Source organism: Poecilia reticulata, chromosome 2 (assembly GCF_904066995.2).
Source record: "Poecilia reticulata chromosome 2, P_reticulata-male-v2, whole genome shotgun sequence".
NCBI classification, from domain to species: Eukaryota; Metazoa; Chordata; class Actinopteri; order Cyprinodontiformes; family Poeciliidae; genus Poecilia; species Poecilia reticulata.
In genome coordinates, this window is record NC_088831.1 from 27779498 (window position 1) to 27796034 (window position 16537).

A 16537-nucleotide genomic window follows, 5' to 3' on the forward strand; every position below is an offset into this window, starting at 1 on the left:
AACAATTAAAGTCAAGTTTTTCATTTAAAACGTAACCAAATTATGTCAGAAAACACACCTACGGATTAGGGTGTTTTAAGTACGATCAGATTTATCACATTAGGTAAAGATGTTTGCCTCTAAAAGATTTCCAAAGGAGAATAAATCATTATGAATCACTGAAAAATAAATACAAATTTCCCTGTAATTCAAATGTGCCAGAGCACCGAGGAAACGACATCCAGCTGTGAGGTATTTACGCCTCCAGGCGGCCACGTACAGCCACTGGCCCTGAACTTCCTGTAATGACATCAGAGAGCACCAGTCCACCAGGGCAGGCATCAAATGGTGTTCATCACTCGGCAATATTTCCCTGTCTTTCTTTTTTTCGTTAGTGGGAAATGTTTCCTGTGCTTTAAAACCATCCCAGTGGTGATATATCAGAACAAACATCTTTCTTTTTTCTTTTTTTTTCCCAGGTGGCTTCACAATGTTAGGGTTTCTATTTAAAACAAATATTCATCAAAAATCCATAAGCAGGATACCATCTTTTACTTAGCACAGACACAGGTATCGCTAAAAAATAGAAAGATTTTATTCCGGAGAATAGCCTGCCTGATAATTGACTCTTAGTAGAGATGATTAACTCACAACCTTGGTAAAATAAGGAATTTTGCTATTCGCACAGAAAGCAAAAAATATTAAGATTGTTTGGAAATTGGAAAAAAACTGAGGTGTTTTATTCAGTTAGCATGTTCAGTGTTAAAGTTCATCCCAACCGGAACAGAAAAATGAACAAATATGGCTCATCTGCTGTGGCCACGAATAAACATTTCCTCTTCAAAACAAATATGGCAGCACAGTAAAGGTGGTTGGTCATAATGAGTTGCAACATATTTAACCAAAACGAACATATCAGCACCTCATACTTACTATTAAGGATGGTGGCAAAGGGACAGTACTATATCTTTCTGTACATTTTATATGATTACATCGCTGGTCATTAGTTGCAAAGTCGTTGCACATCCACTCTGTTAGATTTCCTTCATCCCTGTAAAGAACATATAAAAGTATAATAATCACGTGCAGTGACAAAGACATGGACCTCCCAACGTGAGTGGCCTTAGAGGGGAGCGCTCCAGCTGTCCTTGACCTTCTTCAGTTGGACCACAGTGAGGTGATGATTGGAAGATACACAGCAGGAGGTTATGACAACTACTGATAGCTGCTACTTATTGATTTTGACATATTTTATCTCAAAAACAGCAATAAAAAAACCCAACAAAAAATCCACATTTAATTGCGCCTTTAAAGCGATAGTAAGCACGGCGAATATAAGTTGATTTCTTATTTTTTGCTAATTTAGTTAGTGGTTGGAGTTGTCAAACAATCGTATGTATTGTTTTCAATTTCCTGGAGGATCAAATATGTAAGTAAACTGCCTTTGCTTCAAATGCTAAACTAACTAGACATGTGGAATATGCATTTTAGTTAATTACAAGTAGACTGAGCTCAAAACAAGAGTGCTTTTGAATACTGTTGGCTTGTTAAGTCTTTAAGCTACTTCTTTCCAAACCACATTTCTGTTGACTTTTTCCACCACATCAAAAGAATCATCACACTCATTAAATATTGTGTTCTGGAAGTGTGTGCACGTGTTTCCTCCTGCGTTCTTTCCTCCTGCCCGTGTGGCTTTCATCTTGCCCCAATCTTGATCAGTCAGGAGGAGCATTTATAGGGGAACCCAATTCCATGTGACAGACACCTTTTGGTGCTCTCAAGTAGTAACCAGGCCTCAGCATAGCACTGTCTTTATCATCTTTAATCTTTGATTAGTTACTTTGTGGTTTCCCAACAACCTCTTCCTGGATTCTTTGACCCACCATCCGTTTTCCCCGCATCTTCAAGACCTACTTCTCCGATTGCCTTCCTGTTGTCATCGCTCAGGATCAATACCAGGACTCTCCACCTTCCAACGCTACACTGCCAACACCTTCACCAACAACCAACAGTCACCCAGGGAATTGCTTAGAAGCTCTCAGTTGACCTCAACTTCAGTGGATGGGCCTAAGGAACCTCCTCTTCATCTCAGTTTACACCAAACTGTGAACCTATTTTAAACTTTTACCTTTCCCCCCAGTGTGAAGCCAGACCGGTTTCCTCCTCCAGCCGTCACTTCTCCCGAATGTTCATCCACCGAAAAATAATAAACTTTTTCAGTTACCTTATTGTATCTGTAATTGTTGTTTGCTGCAGAGTCCGATTGCCAAACATGACATTTCAGTTCAGTTTATGAGTTTAAATTTGAGCTGCAGACTCCTGTGCTACTTTTGTTTTGGGTGGACATTGTGTAATGCAACTTTTGTCTGCTGCTGTCTGCTCTATTTTTGTGCTTAATGTGTATTTGTTTGCTTCCACATATTCACCAGTACCAGAATTGGTAATGAACTACAAGCCTCGACACAAATGTATAAAACAACAAGTTATCAGAATTGCTCTGCATTCAAAGCATACAAGCTGACTATTTAAATTAAAACTAAGATGCTGACGTCAGTCATCGCACTCAGTTACCTTTAGTTTTAGCAAATGAAAACTGAAAGGGAATTGCTACTAGATTGTTACAATAAAAGTGCAAAAGCAGAACATCTGCTTTCCTCCCACACACAAAAACCTTTTATCAAAAATATCTAACAAAAACTTCTAATAGCAGCTTGTAAATGTCGTCTTTTGCATTACGGCGAAGCTGTCACTGTCATATTTATACATCTTTAAAAGGTAAGGCTTTTTTGTGCCGTTAGAACGAACGTATGGCAGCAAATGTAAAGGCAACCATTAAGTTTTTTTTGTCCATTAAGTCCACTCAAAATGGAAATACAAAGTAAGCAAGAGAATGACTCACGCCTGTGCATTTTATCATCGAAAGTTTCAGCAGAAGTTTGTACTTAAAACTTAAAGATAATTTTAAGAGATAAGAATGACTCAGAAAGCGGCTGACTCTTGTTGTCATTTTATGCAGCTAAACGGCTTGAATCGCTTCAGAATTCAAAATAGACAATTATTACTCAGAATTATTGAAAAATGTCAAAAATTGAACAACTTGTGATGTTTATTAGACATGCTTTATTATATTACATGACAAAGCACACAAAATTGAAGCAGAAAACTTTAGTCGCACAGATAAATAATAAGCTGCACATGTGTGATTCAGAGAAAGACAGAAAAAAAGAGCAATTAGTATAAATTATGTACATTTATAGGAGACCTCTGACAGCCAGAAGAGTTATCGTGGATATACTGTGTACTTTTACTAGCCTCCTACTAAGAGGTAGCTCATCTGTCATGCCTACCTGTAGTAAAAAAGCAATGCTGATTATTGTAATGATTCTATACTATTATGCTAGTCAATACTCAATAATCTGCAAAAAACAACCACAAGCAAGAACTCAGTGCCTGCCAATGCCAGCTACAGCAATATATTTTTAAAATAACAAATTGGGTACATTCACTAAAAACAAACAACATGTTTACAGATTGTTTTCTTTTCTATATTATGACACTCGAACAACATGGTACATAATTTACACTGGCACAATGATTAACCATGTTGAACACAATACTGATCACTATTATCTACATTTCTCACACATTCAACAATTAAATAAAGCTTCCAGTTGATTTTATTGTGAGCCATAAATCTGGATCTGGTAGTCGTGACTCATGCATGTCCAATTTAAAATAGAAAAAAAGTGAACAAAAACTGAACTGTCTGGAGACTGCAAATTAAAAAAACACACTTAAATATGAAACGTAATAACGTTTCATATTTACTACACAGCAAAACATTTTAGCAAATACCTCATCAAATGTAGCAATGTCTCCAAAAAGGCAAAAAAGAAAGACCTTTTAAAAGTAATTTCAAAATAAAAGGAATGAAATATGAAATTGTCCAGAAATAATATTATTGTAAGCTTGGATTGATTTTTAGAGACACAAACTTCTTATATGTGAAACAATACTTTTACATATTGAATGATCAATTTCTGATCTTTTTTATGTCTTCATAAATTGTCGCAGTGTCTCAGTTATTTCACCTAGCACATAGTAAAACAATATAAATAGTGACTACAGAAATATTATATGTTGCACAAACAATCTTCTGTATGCAGCATTCAGGCAAAATCTTTGCTGACTTGATATTTGTGTCATTTCTGAATGCCATTTTGTATTTCTGATGATGAAGGTTTGGTGTAACAAATCTTCATCATAAGCCATTTTTGTTCAATTTGTTCATGTTTTTTTCCATTTATGTGTCATTGATTCTTTCTTTTTGCACTTTCTATTTTCAAAGCAAGCAAAGAAGAGTCATGCCATAGGCTGAACTTCAGCCAAATGGCTATTCTTTAATGTACTTTTTTTAAAATCTACAACATAAAACAGATCAATAAACAGCCTATAGATTTTTTTTTCTCAAGGTTTGTATGCACAGAAAAAAAAGATAAATATCTTTTATACAAACATTTGCTCAGACATACCATGACTGTACACTCATAACACCTTAAGGCAATGGTGGCCTGGAAACTGTGATCATTCGAGTAAATCTAAATGTGCCCTCGAATGGTTCTCTCTAACCCTTAATGTTCATCTGAGGTCCTGAACATACATGCACATAAACACAACTTCAATTATCCCTTTGGTTCCCCAAAACATCAATACTAAACCAAATATATAGACGACATGTCAGTTTATACAAAATATCTACATTTTGTACAGTTCTGAAAATATGTTGAAGATGCATCATAGTTGCAATTTTTTTTTCTTTTTTTGTGTGTTTTACATTTTTGACAAAGATGCAAACACACTGAGCATAATAAGTAATAAGCAATAAAGGTTCGCTATACTGCCAAAAATATTCATATTGACTTTTCAAGTTGTTGCCTAGACATAACTTCATCCAACCCAACCACCTTGATTCCCTTGATTATGTTGTGGTATGTGATTTTAACATTTCATTCATTCCAAAATAAATAAACCAGGCAGTAATTTCAATCATCAATGCAAAATATAGGGGGAAAAAAACTATTTGACAATGGATAAAAAGCAATTTCCTGGTTGACTAAAATTACATCTTTTATGAAAGTTGCAATAATGAAATAATCATTTTCATTTACATGGACAGCGACTGCATCTGAGTGCTCGGCAAATAAATTCACTGTCTGCCGAGGGTTTTCATTTCAGCCTTTCAGAGCTGGAAAAATAGATTTCACAGTGTGCTGTATCCCTTTCCATCTCATCTCTGCAGAAAGATTGGTGCACAGATGGAGACTTTCACATTGACCGGCAGATATTATAACAGAACTGATGGAGGGAGAAACCGCTGAAAAAAGGATTGCAGCGCCAACAAAAAGTGTAAATATATACCCAGTGAGCAACTTCTATTTGAATTTTTGTCAAGAGGATCTCTAAATGGTCAATAGACTAGACTAGTCTAGGATAAAGTAAATGTCTGGTATAAAATTGAAATCCTATTCATTGTCTGAATTTAGTTTTTGCATGTTTATTACGGGTTTAAACTAGATTTATTTTAGCTGAGATTGATAAGCATACAGGAGCTAAACTCATGATAAACTGGTCTGTGATGCAGTGTTATCGTTAGGAAAGCTATAAAAAGCATAACAACATGCAAATAGGATGTAAGTCCAGGATTTTAAACTAGAGAGTTTTTGCTTTTGGAAATAAAAAAAAAATGAACTAATAATTTGCCTTGGAGATATTCTGTCAGTGGTGAGCCATCACAGTTTTACCAGTAACTTTCTCACTCTGAGGACTATGAGTGATCCTAAACATTTGAGGTGAATAGTAATACTTGCTTAAATCTAATGCATGTTTTAAGAATAAATTAATCAAATTAATTTGAATTACCATACCATACCATACCAACTTTATTTATAAAGCACTTTAAAACAACCACAGCTGATACAAAGTGCTGTACATTAAAACACAGCATAATAAAAAAAAATAAAAATAAAAACTCTTACAGTTTAAAAACAAAAACATACACTCTAAAACTAGATCCCGCAGGAGTTAAAAGCCAAGTAAAATAAATGGGTTTTAAGACGAACTTTAAAAGTGGACAGTGAAGGGGCCTCTCTGACCTGCAAAGGCAAGTCATTCCATAACTTAGGACCTATGACAGAGAAAGCCCTGTCCCCTCTGAGCTTCCTCCTGGATCTTGGTACCTCCAAGAGCAGCTGATCTGCTGACCTGAGAGACCGATAAGGTACGTAGGGGTGAAGAAGCTCAGAGAGGTAAGCCGGGGCAAGATTATGCAGTGATTTAAAAACAAACAAAAGAATTTTAAAATGAATCCTAAAATATACAGGCAGCCAGTGAAGTGAGGCCAGGACAGGGGTCACATGCTCCCTCTTCCGAGTTCCTGTCAAAAGTCTAGCAGCTGCATTCTGAACCAGCTGCAGACGTGAGAGCAGCGACTGACTGACTCCCAGATAAAGTGCGTTACATTAATCCAGTCGAGTCGAGATAAAAGCGTGGATCACTGTTTCAAAATGTTGCCTGGAAAGAAAAGATTTCACTGATGCCAATCGCCTTAAATGATAAAATCTGGACTTAACCACGGCTCTGATTTGGCTGTCCAATTTAAAATCACTGTCCACCTTAAAACCAAGGTCCGTAATAACATGTTTAAAATATACCTCCAAAGGTCCAAGGTCAACAGAGGAGGACTCAGAGGAGCCACTGGGTCCAAACACAATCACCTCTGTTTTGTTTTCATTACAATTTAAAAAGTTCAAGGCCAACCAAGATTTAATATCACCAAGACATGCCAGGAGATGTTTGATAGAGTGGACATCCTTCTGCTTCATGGGCAAATAAATCTGACAATCATCAGCATAACAATGAAAAGAAATCCCATGTTTCCTAAGGATAGAACCCAGAGGCAGTAAATAAAGTGAGAAAAGCAGTGGGCCCAGAATTGAGCCCTGCGGGACACCATAAGTCATTGAAACAGCAGATGATTCAGAGTCACTAATTTTCACTGAAAATGTTCTCTCCTCTAGGTAAGACTGGAACCATTTAAGAACAGTGCCATCAATACCAACAATGTGGTGTAATCGCGATATTAAAATATTGTGGTCTACAGTATCAAAGGCAGCAGTTAAATCAAGTAAAATCAGAACAACATGGTTACCAGAATCACATGCAAGAAGGATGTCATTAAAAACTCTTATTAAAGCAGATTCTGTGCTATGAAGAGTTTTAAAACCTGACTGGAAAACCTCCAGAATGCCATTTTCATCTAAAAACTGTTTCAGCTGACAGTACACAATTTTTTCTAAAACCTTGGAAAGAAAAGGCAGCTTCGAAATAGGCCGATAATTAGCCAGAACAGTAGGATCAATTGCATATTAAATTCTGAATAAATATGTCACATTGAATGTTTTATTTGTCCTGGTCCTTCTTTAGACTGTTGACGTCCATATTTATAGTATTTTTGGGGAATCATTAGCTGTATCTCTGGCCGTCTTGTGAAATGTGCTCCTGTCGTACCTGAAGATTTGGCCTGCAAACAACCAAAACTTAAAAAAGGTATTAAGTGACATGGTGAATGCAATCAACAATCAAAATGATGAAAAATATTTCCCTAAACTGTAAATGAATTATTCTAAAATTTCTTTGCCTATCTTACCTTCCTATAAAAAATGCTTCACTATGAATGGACACCTTGTAAATAACAAGTTGATCTGTTTTGGAAAACAACAACTTAAAAGTATATTTATTTATGTAACTATGCCATCAGTTAAAACTCTTTCATTTAAACTGGCAGAAACTTTATATTAATATAAAACCACCTGCATTGCTGCTTTATAATCTGCATTTCTCACCTAAAAAAAAAAATCCAACACTGATTGTAAAGCAAGTCTTAAGAGCTCCTCTTTGATGAAAGTGTCCTTATTGCTCCCCTGCAGCTTTGCCCCGGGCACCTTTCACTCAAAGACAAGTTTCAAGTCTCTCATTAACACGTTTAAGAAATGCAGTATGCTGTAAAGTTTGGAGAACAAAAGCTGGGGATTGTATGATGAAAAATCTATTAACAAGATTTGATTACCAGAGATGTAATTATGACAAAGTAAGTAAGAGCTTGTCTCCACTCGAAGGCCAGATCATTGTCTGACTTAACCTGATTGATTACAGTACAGTCCCTAGTGATCAGGTGACTTTATTACAGTTTGTTGCACTTTTTAAACATTTTAGTCTCAGCAAAATGAATTATGAAAAAATTATTTTATTACCCGCCTGGGTTAAAAGTCTATTATTACATATCTGAATCATAAAATTCCTTTGCAGCCATGTTTACATGTTTCTTTAAGCAGAAAAACAATAAAAGAAAAAAACTGAATGGGTAAAAAGTCATTTATTTACCACAAATCTAAACATTTTGCCATTCCTACCTGGTAGAGCAGACTAATTGTGCTCTCTCAGTGAAGCATTAGATCTAATGCCATTCTTTCAAACTAACTGTATGTCTCTCCTTAATTTTTGAATGGTGTTTGTTCTGTAAATGTGTTACTTTCTGGGTCTACAGAATAAACCTCATATTTTCACACAAACTGGATTTTTGCAGATAATTTTTAGAACATCTTTTAAATCAGACATAAAAAAAAGTCCTTTGTGATACACAGAAGTGGACTAGATAGCTGGGGAATATTTCAGGAAATGACTCAGTGACCATATTTCCACTTTCTTATTCGGGGTTTATTGTGTTAAAAAGCACAACTTTTTAACACAAGGGTGAAGGATGATGTGATGTTGATGTTATGTTTTTCCTAATTAATCCTTGTTCTGACCCGTATTTTATTAAAATTTAAAATACAATTGAACCCAAAATTGTTCATAAACCTTTTATAAAATGCATTTATTTTTATTTTGTCACCATGTTTGTGTTTAATGTGAAACAAGACAGGCATTTCTCAAAGGATAATATTTTAAAATACTCAATTCTTTTAATTTTTATTTGATTTTAATAGAAAAAATGGCATGTTGAGAATGATTTAATAAATTCATTAATTAATAAGCTTACTGAAAATCATTGATCCTTCTTGTAGTCAAGAAGGATTTGATTACAGCAGTCAAATCCTTCTTGCATGTCTCTGGGATTTTCAGGATGTCTTTGGTGATGAACTCTGAGTCTTTGAGGTTGGAAGGCTCCTCGCCATCACCCTAATCTGTAATAATCTGTAATCCCTGTCAGATTCAAGTCAGGATCCTGGTTGGGAAGCTCAAAAACATCAGTTTTACTTCCAATCAAATGAAACATGTAAGTAAAATTAAGGGTTTACATTAAAATCTAGATATCACTCTAGGTACTGGTTTCAAAGACATCAAAAGGTCCTGTTGATGTTTTTAAGACGTTAATGATGGTTTTGCACCTGCTGGTGGAGTAAAAGTCTTAAAACGTCTTAAGATGAAATTCAACACACCCTACTGGCGCAAACGTTTTAAAACACAATATTGGTAGCGTAGCTGAAGCCAAGCGAAGCTACAAAACAACTTGATGAAGCTACAAAACAAACACAGTAGCTAAGTGTTGCAGTAACGTAGCATTTTTTTTTTATTTGCAAAAATCACTTTTAACAAAAAATGACTTATGCCACTTTTTAGGAAAGTGGCAACATGTAAATAACATTACATTATGTCTAAAAAAATATGAAGACTGAAAATTTTAAAATCTGTAGGAACTCCAAATGTGTTGTATCAGAAATCTAGACAGTCATGCTTGAAAATTAAAGTTGTAAAAGCACCCATGTCTTAATTAAAAGAGACCAAAGCGCAATCTGAACTATTTAAATTGTTTTTTGGTGACAAAGATGACGGTATCTTAAAATATAAGAACCTTTCTTATTCTATTCTGGAGAATAACGCATGATAAATAACTATAAGCACTGCTGTTTCGGCTTTCCTGCTGCTCCTCTGAGGAACATTTACAGGCAGTAAAATGGCACAGTATTACATTTTAAATAGGTTGTTGGCAAAAACAAGTTTGTTTTACCTTCAACCGAATCAATTCAGTTGGTTTAGATCAGTGCTTGCAATTATTTTCCTGTTTTAGCACAAGGAGCTCAGCTGAAGGGCTTTCATTAACTCTGAGCACTTCTGTACACACTACTTAATTCATATGGAAATTAAACGTGTCAACAAGATATGCAGCAGTTCTTTATCAATTTCAAAAGAGGGAAATACCCCAGTATTCATATCTATTTTTAATTTAAGCATGGTTGACGCAAGCACAGCCACACAAAAACCACACGTATTAGCACAATAACTAGTTAAAAGGGAAAGCTGTGCATGTGTGTGTGTGTGTGTGTGTGTGTGTGTGTGTGTGTGTGTGTGTGTGTGTGTGTGTGTGTGTGTGTGTGTGTGTGTGGGGGTGTGCGTGTGTGTGTGTGTTTGTTGAGGAGTGAGGGGGAAGGGATGGTGGTATCAAGAAATAACAGCCTATGTGACCCCCCAGGGAAATCACTCGCTTCCAGCTCTCCGAGAAATAAATACACTTTTCAAGTGCAACTCGTAAACAACGAGCCAGACGGCTGTAATACAGTATGCCTTCAATGAGGGGCATTTATGTCCTGGCTGCAGTTCAATGTAGTTAAATAACTTTGATTACTGGAAAATGATGGCTGTTTCTCCAGTGTTTAACAATGGGATCCGAGGCATTTTTGTGTTAAAAACAATATATTTTTTTCTTTTTATACTCTCAGTATGTTTTAATGTGCTAATTTTAGATCGGATTTATATATCTTAATGGATGTTGTCAGTTGAACGTCCATCAAGCCTAAATGGTGCAAACAGCTAGATAAATGTGGGGTTCTTTTGTTTCAGAGATAATCAACTGTTCGTGTTGTTACTTTGTCATCTGTGTGAAAGGATGTCTCAGAGGATTTGAATTCTTTGTCTAGAAGACGCTAACTTCCTCCTGGATTATTTCAATGTGCCTCTGGGCACATCCACATCCGACTGCACATCCATGTCTAAATATTCATGAGTGCAATGGATGTATGTGGCTAGAGTGATAAGGGCTTTGAGTGGTCAGTATAACCAGAAAAGTGCTGTATACATTCAATACATTACCATTTCCTTTATCAGGCACACCTTTATAGTATCAGACTGAACCTCCTTATGCCTTCAGGGTTGATTCAACTAGAATGATACATTCCTCAGGGATTTTGGTCCATTTTGACAGGATAGAGTCAAGCAATTGCAGATTTGCTGACTGACCATCCAGAAAGCAGGTTTTCCATTTCCGCACATCCCAAAGGTCCTCTGTTTGATTGAGATTTGGTGACTGTGGAGGTCACTGGAGAAAAAATATCTCTTTCTCTCTCTCTCTCTCTCTCTCTCTCTCTCTCTGTCTTATTAGATATACTTTTGCCTTTCTTCTCATTTTGCTGCGCATTAAATATTTTCTCTGCTTTGGACCATTTGCTATGCAGAAGTTGTTGTGTGTGAAAATCCTAGTAGTTTCTAAAGAGCTCAGACCACCTCAACCATGCTTTGCTCAAAGTCATTTTAATCCTTTTTGGTTCCCACTTTTGTTGCTTTGTTTGACCTCCAGCAGCTCATCTTCATCATATCTAGATGCCAAAATGCATCCAGTAGTTGCTATGTGACGGACTGAGTCTTTACTTGCGTCAGCGAGATGCACATCCTTTCTCTGACAATGAATTTAAACATCTTCGTTAGTCAAATAAAGTCCATGACTGACATGTTGAACTCAGAAAAAGCCCCCCTAAAATGTCTAGCTAGCACTACACAACAATGACCCACACTCTTGGTAGGTCATTCATCTTGAGATTGACAGCACTGTGCTTCTGTGCACTCAGTGAAATATGTTCTCCAGTTTAGCCTGGTAGGTCTGAAGCTGAAACACATTTAGTGTGAAGGGACTGCGTCAGTGACAAACAAGGCAGACATGACAAAGAGAAGCCCCTAAAATCTGGCATCCACTCTGTATCCCACAGATAAGCTCAGCGCTGATAGAAAGTCATGAGCTCATTCATAAAGCTGCACCAGACAAATACATTCATCAAATGGCAACTCTGATTTTTGACATTTCCTTAAAACCGTAGATATTTCTGATTGTAATCTTCCTCGCATATGTGGCCAATTCACAAACCACCAAGCACAGGTTGGATGGGATTCAGCAAGATAATAATGTACAGGTTCTGTCTGTAAGACGAAGTTCAAAGAAGGGAAGAAATCCAGCCAGTTTAACAAAGCTCTGAAATGAAGTCTTTGTTGTATTCTCAGAAACATGCCCTATACTCAAAAATCCCTATGCCTCAACTTAAAATAGAGGTTTCTACTTTTCTTTTTGCTTTATTTATGATTGCATGTTCCATAGCAGGTCTTTCTTTTTCTCTAAGATGAGTGGACTTCATGGAGGACCTTTATGTTTGACTTCAGAGGAGTATTGGTCAATTTTGGTATTTTTCTACCTATCTGTTTTCGTACCTGGTATTGGACATTTCATTTAGGTCATATGGATCAATTTGTACCCTCTTTGGAGATGCTTCCTCACAGAATTGTCTACCAATGATCTGAGGCATTTTTAATATAGCCCACAAGAACTGTGGTTATGTGACTCCAGTAAGTCAGAAGGAGGTCATGTAGTTTGCTTCATGACCCCTCATACGTCTTAAGACAGAAGCAGTGGTAAAGACAACAAGTATGAAATGATTAGTTATGGAGATGCAATAGAAGTAAGGCGGGTTAAAATTGTAACACTAAATACAAAATTGTGGTAGGAATTGGTAACAAGCCAAACTGACAGAGTTACTCAATCATTATGTATCATTATATGGAACAAAATAAATTGTTTGCTTTGTTGTACTGACTGGTATTTTTATTTTATTTACATTCAAGGCTCATGATTAGGCGATTAAACCTCCTGGTTATTTAGGAAAAGATTACTGTTAGACTAGCAGCTTTTCTAAACAGTGGGCACTGGGTGGTTCAGTTAGTGGAGATTTTCTTTCCTCCATGTTTTCTGTCTACGGTTCAATAGAGGCCACTAAAATCTCTAAAACATAACCTTAAGGTGCATTAATAAGGTGAAAAGTTTTAAACAGTTTTATGACTGTTTTTAAAAGTAACACCATACAGTCTTGAGATTGAACTCACTTTCTGCTTGCAGTACAAGCACTAGTCGAAAAACTTGATTCAACTCTTGAAAAATAATTAAAGGGATAGTTCACATTGTTTAAAATCATCTGGAAGTGTTCACAGCAAATTTGTATGAATTAAGAAATCCTTGGTGTGGTGAAATGTTAACAGCTAGCCTATTTGGCTTATAAAATAAAATAAAAACAAACAGATTAGGTTAAAATTTCAGATCACATTTGTGACCGTTTTCTCAACTTAACATATGTAAGACTTTAATTAAGTTGGGCAAGAAGTTGATCTACTAAACACTATTAACATAATAACACAGAGATGATTAAGACAACAGTGACAGAGCCAACCACTGCCTCTTACGTGTCAACACAACACAAATATTAAGGTTTTTCAGCTTGAAATGTTACCAGCTGTTGAAGCTTGCCAAAAAGAGATGTCAACTAAACGTCCACATCTCCATCTTTACTTTTCTAAGAAGTCACTTTATGAGAATCTGATAAGAACTTCACAGAACCTTGCCTTAAAAGCTATTGTGGCTTTTTCTATCTAAATTTTGCTTTTTTTGTCCAAGTCGCACCATGAAAACCAAAACTGAATTATTTTATAATACACAATACATCAGAAATGAAAAAGGGCCAGTTAAATTATGCTCTTTCATTTAATATGTTCATTGAAATACTAAGTTTCTACACAAGACACATTCTATAGAAACAGAATATGTGGCACAGATTGGGTTATATAGTTTTTCTTACATCGTAGCAACAACAAAATAATAGAAGAGATGAAAAGTTTCTATTCCTAACATATTTTCACAGAACTGTACAACATAAAGTTTATATAATATTTCCAAGTGGCCAACATTGCTCTGTATCTTTTTCACCTGTTGAACATTCAGCCTACTTCATCAGTTCTAATAAACACATTTTATAACTTGAAGTATTTTTTTTCTCCATTTCTAAACCCTTAAACTTTCCATTTGCCTGCTACTATGATGCCAGTAATAAATGAGGCAGATCGACACAAAACGGAAGCAGCATTGTTTCTCAGAAGCAGGCACTTACGCCACAAGGCAGTTAAAATACCATCATTAACACATTCAATTTTACACTGACAGCAGAATATAAAACATAGTTTTTAAGAAGGTCGACCTCCTTCAGTAGCTACATAATGACATGTAACTAATAAAGCCTTCTTCTGTCATATGTATTAGAGTTTATCACTCCTTTTCTTGAGTTTAAACCACAGATGTAAACCCACATGCACCACTGTAAAGATTTAAGCCAAGAATTTGCCTTCAGCCACTCTGACAAGAAATTACTACATACTGCATGTTTGTGCTTTTTTTATAGCTCTATAAAGATATTCACACTGCATGATTGCGTTTCATTTCATATGTTCTACGATTGCACCTATGAGCACAGCACTGGCCTAAAACAAAGGACGTGGGTATTGTGTTGCTGTAGAAACCGTCTTCAGCAGGTTCCCATGGTGCTGACTATGGTGTAACTGAACCTGGACATGGATGCCCCGGCTGCCAAACCGTCCTCCTCGTTGTCACGTGGCCTACAGCGGCGGCAATGTTGACAGCAAGGCGCAAAGCAGCAAGAGAAAGTGCCGAGCAGGGCTTTGCGGAAGCGCATGTTCATGAAGCAGTAGATAATTGGGTTGACACAAGCAGAGGTGTAGCTCAGCAAATGGATGAATGCAATGGGCGTCCCAGAGAGGGCACGTTCGGCGGTGACGTTATCAAAAGCCCGCCAGGTGTTGACACAGTACAGAGGCATCCAGCAGAGAAAGAACAGAACAACGATGACCACTAGCATACGTATGACTCGCTTCTTGGCCTCCAGATTGGCTCCCGATGTGTTGCTGCGGGGTCTGTGTATCTTCATGGACTGGGTTGATGCAGACATGGGGTTCATCTCCATTGAGCTTGGACGCACACAAACATAGCAGCCGTCTTCGTCGTCAGGATTATTAGACCCACAGGAAGTCAGTCCATTCTTCACATCTGCAGGAGGACAGCAGTGTCAAAAGTTTAGGTATTTGTATGATTGTTAAATGTAGCAAAGTGTTTTGAATTTGATAGACTGACGAGCAGAAGAAGTTTTAGTTTTATTAAACGTAATGGTTTTGCTCTACGAGGAAGAGCACTTTACCACACTCCTCTTGAGCACCGTGCTAAGACTGAGGAAGGGGTTAAAAAAGGTCTAAATCCTGAGAAATACACAAAATATATAACCTACATAGTCATTATAGGAATTTTTTTTAACTCTAGTACAGGATAGAGATGGAAAAATGGTTTTTAATATGCATCAATTTATGTCAAATTTAGTTGTGTCTATTCCAATTATCTAAAAGTTTATTTTTAAGCTTGACCGAAGTGCATTAGTACCTTAAATCTCTGAAGAAAATGTCTAATTCAGACTGCAAATTTAATGTTTATCATATTCCACAGAAAGTATTTGTGCACTTGAGTATAATAAGCATTAATAAAAATAATCTTGTGACAAATATAGGGGAAAAAAGGCTCAATATCAGCATGTAATATTACTTATTTTGTATACAAAAAAAGCAGATTAAGACTTTGGTTAAGTCGGAATAAAGCGTTTGAGACATAATTTATTTGAGTTCTCAAGATTTAAAATTTTTAATTTTGTGGTTTGACCCTAAAGAAAAAAACTGTCCTTAATCAATCAATCAATCAAATTTTATTTGTATAGCACATTTCAGCAGCAAGGCATTTCAAAGTGCTTTACATAATTAAAATAAAAACAGAAATAAACAGTGAGAAAGAGAGAAATTTAAAAAATAAATAAAAATAAAAAAAAAACAAACTCCCGTTGTCCTTTGCGGAATTTAACTAACTATAGAGGACTCCGCCGTCCTTTGCGGAATTTAACTAACTATAGAGGACTCCGCCGTCCTTTGCGGAATTTAACTAACTATAGAGGACTCCGCCGTCCTTTGCGGAATTTAACTAACTATAGAGGACTCCGCCGTCCTTTGCGGAATTTAACTATGTCATAGAGGACTCCGCCGTCCTTTAGCAGGGGACGCCGCCGTCCCACACAGAATTTAACAAACTTAGAGTTAGGGGAGTCTGCCCTCCCGCGGACCTTAACTGCTTTTATTGTACCTGCCTTTGCGGAATTTAACTAACTATAGAGGACTCCGCCGTCCTTTGCGGAATTTAACTATTTCATAGAGGACTCCGCCGTCCTTTAGCAGGGGACGCCGCCGTCCCACACAGAATTTAACTAACTTAGAGTTAGGGGAGTCTGCCCTCCCGCGGACTTTAACTGCTTTTATTGTACCTGACAGTGCCTAGGATTCTCAGGGTTTAACTTCCTTTGCGGAATTTAAC

At 36.6% G+C, this 16537-nt stretch overlaps 1 protein-coding gene across 2 annotated transcripts in view; it reads right to left on the reverse strand.

Annotated features, from left to right (window-relative positions):
- Positions 1-5900: 5900 nt before the first annotated feature.
- The window catches only part of cckbrb (cholecystokinin B receptor b), a 31767-nt gene continuing 21130 nt past the window's right edge, over positions 5901-16537 (reverse strand). For both annotated transcript variants that reach the window (XM_081602378.1, XM_008401381.3), the window contains one exon: positions 5901-15181. In XM_081602378.1, coding sequence (XP_081458504.1) covers positions 14643-15181 — 539 coding nt within the window. In that variant the 3' untranslated portion in view covers positions 5901-14642. The remainder of the gene's footprint in view (positions 15182-16537) is intronic.